At 37.1% G+C, this 6,221-nt stretch overlaps 1 protein-coding gene across 1 annotated transcript; it reads right to left on the reverse strand.

Moving 5' to 3' along the window:
* Positions 1-1,499: 1,499 nt before the first annotated feature.
* On the reverse strand, positions 1,500-6,221 carry LOC119663766 (the record flags this gene model as incomplete). Its single annotated transcript, XM_038073369.1, is given in 2 exon segments — positions 1,500-1,969; positions 2,048-6,221. Coding segments are annotated over 2 exon segments (4,644 nt in total), but the record flags the coding sequence as incomplete, so codon positions are not given.

The following is a 6,221-nucleotide window of genomic DNA, read 5'->3' on the forward strand; positions in this document are numbered from 1 at the left end:
TTATAAAAAGTAGTGAATAAGTTTCTTTGAAAAAATAATTATATTTATTATAATTGTTATTATAGTAAATTATTATATATTATTATTAATATTTGAAGATGGTGCGAAATTGCGTGATGGGATGTAAGTTATTTAAGGGAATGTATGAATTTCCTAAAAATGACGAAAGAAGGTAAAAAAACAATAATTTATTAATTGTGGATTTAAAATATATGTTTTGTGTTTAATGTGATTTGTTTGTTTTGATGTGTATAAATACAAATTAGTAAAGCAAAAATATATGTGAGTATATATTTAATATATTTTAATAAAGTTGTGCTATGTGTTAATTTGTGTTTGTTAAATATGTGAAAAATCCAATAAGAAATATAAAAAAAAACAAAAATTGTAAACAATTTTTTGATGGTAAAAAGAGTGGAGTATGTAAATTATATTTGTATATTAAAATATTCATATTCAAATGTATGAATAGTTTAAAGACTTTTAATATTATTTAATTTATTATTAATTTAATTCAACAATTTTATTTTTAATAAAATACTTTTATGCAATAAAATAACTTTTAATATGTTTTCTAATTAACAAATTTTACTATTTCATTTGTTCATGTTAAAAACACTGAATTGAACTAAATCGTATATTTCTTGGGACTGCTTGAAATTAGAAAATATAAATTTTTGACAATTTTTGTCAAAAATTGAGGTTGCTTATTTTGCGTTATTAATATTTTGTATTTTGTTGTTTTCTGTTTTATTTTCAACAGTTTCAATAATTGAATTGCCTTAATATAACAGTATTCTAAAACAGTAAAAGTATTCTTTGCTAATTCCGCAGTTCATTTACAAAACTGTATGTTGAAATTTCTTTAATTAATAAATAATTAATAATTAATAAATTGTTGAATACAGGCGAAATTAAAATTCATAAATAATAACACTAAATTGTTGAATACAGGCGGAATTAAAAATGCCCTTCAAAAAAGGAAAAAATGTTAAACAAACAAAAATTACTGATACAATGGGAATTGAGACCAAAGAAGCACAGGCTAGTCCTAAACTAAAGCAGGATATAAATTTGCAAGAAAAGTAAGTTAAAGTGAATTAATAAAAGAAATGCTAAAATAATTTATTTATTTCAGATTCAGACCCCGTGAAGAATCAAAAATACGATCAGTCTTTCCAGTTACGATCAATGAGTTCTGTTCGTTAAATGCGGTTTTTTCTTTCTTTAAAGTTTCAAAGAATATTTCATTTATTTATCTCTAATATTACTTATCATATACAACATATTTTTAAATGTAATTAGAACAAAACTCAAACAAATTTACTGCACAACACGAAACACAACCGAACACGACGGATGCCCGTACAACAAGAAGAATGAAAAAACTTGCTAACCATTAAAAGCAGCCCACACACAGTGGTTGCCAGATTGATATAGATAATTTTAAACATTTCTCCCACCTAGACGTGGAGATACAACCGGATCTTGCGTCTATATTACTCGTGTGCTTCAGGACGTCCTTCAATGTCGATTGGTAAAACAGAGATCTTCGTAATTGGCCGTTTCACAATGGCGGACTGTGTTTGTATGGTTACGACCCGAACAGCACCGTCCGTGCCAGGATGGACTTGGATAATGCGGCCAAGCAACCAGGAGCTTGGAGGCAATCGTTCATCTCGAAGTAGGACCAGTTGACCGGTTGCGACATTTGTTTGGCTTTTAGTCCATTTGTTTCTGGCATGTAATTGTGTTAAATATTCTTGGGACCAACGGCGCCAAAAGTCTTGATACATCTGGCTTAACATCTTCCATCGGAATAGTACACCAATCTTTGTATTTAGCAAATTAGGTTCAGGTACGGCAGCTGGTGCTCGTCCAATCAAAAAGTGTCCTGGTGTCAACGCTGATAAGTCTGTGGGGTCATCAGATAGAGCCGTAAGCGGCCGCGAATTTAAACAATTTTCGACTTGTTTTAATAACGTGTAAAATTCTTCAAAAGTTAAAGTTGCCGTGTTTACTACACGCTTAAGATGAAATTTCATGCTTTTTACTCCTGCCTCCCATAGGCCACCAAAATGAGGCGCTGCGAGTGGTATAAAGTGCCAATTTATGCCAACGGTTGATGCAAACACAGACCCAGCTTCAATTTGTTTTTTAAATAATTTAATTTCATCTTTCATTAAAGCATCAGCACCGACAAAGGATGTACCACGATCGATGTACATATCTGAGCATATGCCACGGACTGATACAAATCGCTTTAACGCTGCTAGAAATGTTTCAGATGTCATATCACTCACAAGTTCCAAATGAATAGCTCGTGTAATAAAACATATAAATAGAGCCACATACCCCTTGTAAGTACGATGGCCTCTCCCTCTTGTCGCTCTCACATTAAATGGACCAGCATAATCCACGCCCGTGTGCATGAATGGCTGTGATATATTACACCGTGCTGGAGGTAAGTTACCCATAAGTTGTGCTTGCGGTCGACAGGCTTGACGAAAACATGTAATGCATTTGTTAATCACTCTCTTCACAGCGGATCTTCCTTCAATAACCCAAAATTGCCGTCGCATATATGCTAATGTTGTTTGAGTTCCGCCATGTAATGTTCGACTATGAGCGTGATTAATAATCAACGTAGTAAAATCATGACATTTGGGTAATATCATTGGACATCGTTCATCTGAAGGAATATTCGCATTTTGCAGTCGTCCATTTAGACGCATAATTCCGTCGGAATCAAGCTTCGGATTCAATTTAAACAATTTACTTGATTTGTTGATTGGATTGCCTTTCCGTAAAGCGGCATAATCGTTGGTAAACTCGGTCCTTTGTACAATTGTTACTAATTTTTTAAGAACCGTATAACGTTCTTGCCAAGTGCAGAAACTTTCATCCCTACGCATCCTTTTTTGACACATATGAATAAAACGTAGGCATTGCGCCACGACTACGAGTAATTTGTCAAGAGTAGCATATCGTCCAAATATTTCCCACACTTCTGTTGATAACTGCGTAGTTAATGAGTTAATCTCTTTTTTCTCAGGTAAACTGTCAGCAGTATGATTGATTTGGTGGTTAGGCCACATTTTCTCATTTAAGCGAAGCCAAGATGGTCCATACCACCACATCAGATTATCTTTTAGTTGCAAAACGGTACTGCCTCGTGATGCACAATCAGCCGGATTATCCTTTGTTGCAATATACCTCCAGTCTTCAATATTTGTCATTGACTGAATTTGTGACACTCTGTTTGCCACGAACTGCTTCAATTTGCCTGGATCAGTTCTAATCCACCACAGTGTGGTTGTATTATCAGTCCACAAAATACAGCGTGATGGTTGACACTTAAATGTTCCTTTTACCTTGTGTAGAAGTTTTGCTGCTAGCAATGCTGCACATAATTCTAAACGTTGTATAGACGTTTCTTTCAACGGGGCTACCTTAGTTTTACTAATAAGCAAATTTACAAAACTGGTCGTACCGATGGTTGTTTTCGCATATACTGCAGCCGCATATGCTTGATTTGATGAATCACCAAATGCGTGTAATTCAATTGCACTTGTCGAAGTGGTGTTTATCCAACGTGGGATTCGAATGTGATGTAATTGTTGTAAGTCAATACGAAAGTTATGCCAAATGTTTGCCATCTCTATTGACAAGGGATCATCCCAATCGGATCCAGTACGCCAGAGTTGTTGCAGAAACATCTTTCCTCGAATGATAACCGGAGCCAAGAACCCAAGTGGATCAAATAACTTCGATATGTCAGACAACATTAGTCGTTTTGTGTAATGATGGTTGTCACAAGTTACATTGACGCTGTAACCAAAACTGTCGGATTTTGTATACCAAGTAAGACCAAGTGTCTTAGTTTTATACTCGGTGTTAATTTCCACATCGTCGGCGTGAGCTTTTACGTCCTCAGTCAGAGTGCTTAAAACGTCATTTGAATTCGAATTAAATTTACGTAAAGTGAAGCCTGCAGTTGCTAGAAGCTCCTGAAGTTCGTGCAATTTTTCTGCAGCTTCGATTGGAGTGTCTCCACCTGATAGTACGTCATCAATGTAAAATTCATTTAGAATCGATTCAGCTGCCCGTGGAAAACGAGTTTGCTCCTCTTTTGCCAGAGTACGCAATACTTTGATGGCAAGATATGGAGCACAATTAGTCCCATATGTTAAAGTGAGCAACCGGAACGTTGTAGGGGCGTCCCCGTGTCGAACGCGCCACATTATTCGTTGCAAATCCACATCTTTGCTATCAACAAGAATTTGCCTGTACATTTTCTCGATATCTCCTGTAAACACTATAGGGTAATGCCGCCATTGCAAGATGATATTTGATAGATCATTTTGTAATCTGGGACCTATATGCAGACAATCATTAAGAGATATTCCGCTCAAACATTTATTAGAAGCATTGAAGACTACGCGAAGCTTCGTTGTAGAACTCGATGCTTTATAGACACCATGGTGAGGAAGATAACATGTTGAAGCTACATCATACGAGTGTGGCACCACTTCCATATGGCCACAGGTCTGATATTCGTCCATGAAATCTTGGTAGAGTTTGTACATATCCGGATCTCGGGTTAATCGCTGTAACGTGCTGTTTAATAATGCAAGTGCATTTAGTTTACTTGACTTAAGTGTTGCCAAATCAGCTTTCTGCTTGATTGGTAGTCTAACCACATATCGACCCGTTGCGTTGCGTACAGTTGTACGCTCAAAAAAATCTTCACAGTACATTTCATCTTTTGTTAACGGAGCGTGGTTTGTTATTTCTTCCAATTCCCAAAATTTATGTAGCATTTCGTGCAATGTTGCCCGAGTATGACAGCAATTAACTTGTCCTTTCACTGAAATACCCTTTCGTCGCGACAGTCCACCAAAAATTACCCAACCGAGTTGCGTATATTGGGCAACAATATTGTTAGTTGGATGCCGTTTTAGTCGCTCATAGACAATAGCAGCATAATCTGAAGCGCTCAAAATCATATCGACTGCCCCCGGAACCTGTAATTGAGGATCAGCTAAATCTAAATTCATGAACTCACCAAGTGCTTCTTTCGGTATGGGAATGGTTGGGGTAACGCTACCCACTCGTGGAAGTATTAGTGCAACACAATTCATGTTGAAATCGGATTTTAACGAATGGATTGTAAATGAAACCATTCCTCTTGAATTGGCGACCCTTTCACCATTTGCACCACTCACCGGCACTATGACATTTGTTTTGTCCAGTTTTAACCGCTGCACGATGAATTCGCTGACAAACGTTGCTTCCGCCGCGCTATCCAAAAGAGCTCGCACAATAAGCTTCTGACCAGAAGGACTCCTTACCTCTATCAATGCAGTGCCAATTAAAACAGTCTGTAGATGTAAAGTTCGAGCACCTTGATTAGCACTGGAAATGTATGTATTATTTGATGTGACAGCGTATTTCTTAGTCGCTTCAGTGGTCTTTTCCGGTATATTTGAGTAATTAGTTTCTCCACCACTTCCACTATGGTCATGTAGTAATGTATGATGCGCTGCATTACATCGCAGACACCGATATTTCGATGGACAATTATGACCCATGTGTCCCGTTCTCAAACAATTGAAACACAATCTTGCAGATCTGACTACCTCATATCTCTTTGTCCCAGTCATTTGCCGAAATTCTGCGCAATATGCCAGTAAATGCTTACCTTGACAATGCACGCATTGTTGAACAGTGGTATGATGGCTTTTCACGAACCCCTTTGTTCTGATAGGTGTTACAAACTTTTTCTCCTGATTAGAGTTATCGGTCATGCTATTAACTACCTCCAGCGAATGTATTCGATTTTCTAAGAAACTGACCAGCTCCTCAAATTTTGGAATTTGTTCTAAACTGGTTGTTGACAGCTCCCAAGCTGAGCGTGTTTTCGTGTCTAATTTTTGGAGAAGGGTAAAGACCAACCAATCGTCCCAATGCTGCACTGGACGACCCAATTGCTCTAACGCACGCACAGCTGACGTGATGGTGTCACATAACAAGCGTAAACTATTTGGTAAACCATCAGACACCGTTGTTAAATTAACAATTTGTTTTAAATACGCATTAAGAATGATCCTCTTGTTCTCATACTTGCGGACGAGTAAACTCCATGCTACTGCCCAATGTGCATCTGTTGTAGTAATGTTGTCTAGGGCGTGTTGAGCGTCCAACACTAACGCATCTTT

The sequence above is a fragment of the Teleopsis dalmanni genome, unplaced genomic scaffold (genome assembly GCF_002237135.1).
Source record: "Teleopsis dalmanni isolate 2A unplaced genomic scaffold, ASM223713v2 unscaffolded_contig_0862, whole genome shotgun sequence".
In the NCBI taxonomy this organism is placed as follows: Eukaryota; Metazoa; Arthropoda; class Insecta; order Diptera; family Diopsidae; genus Teleopsis; species Teleopsis dalmanni.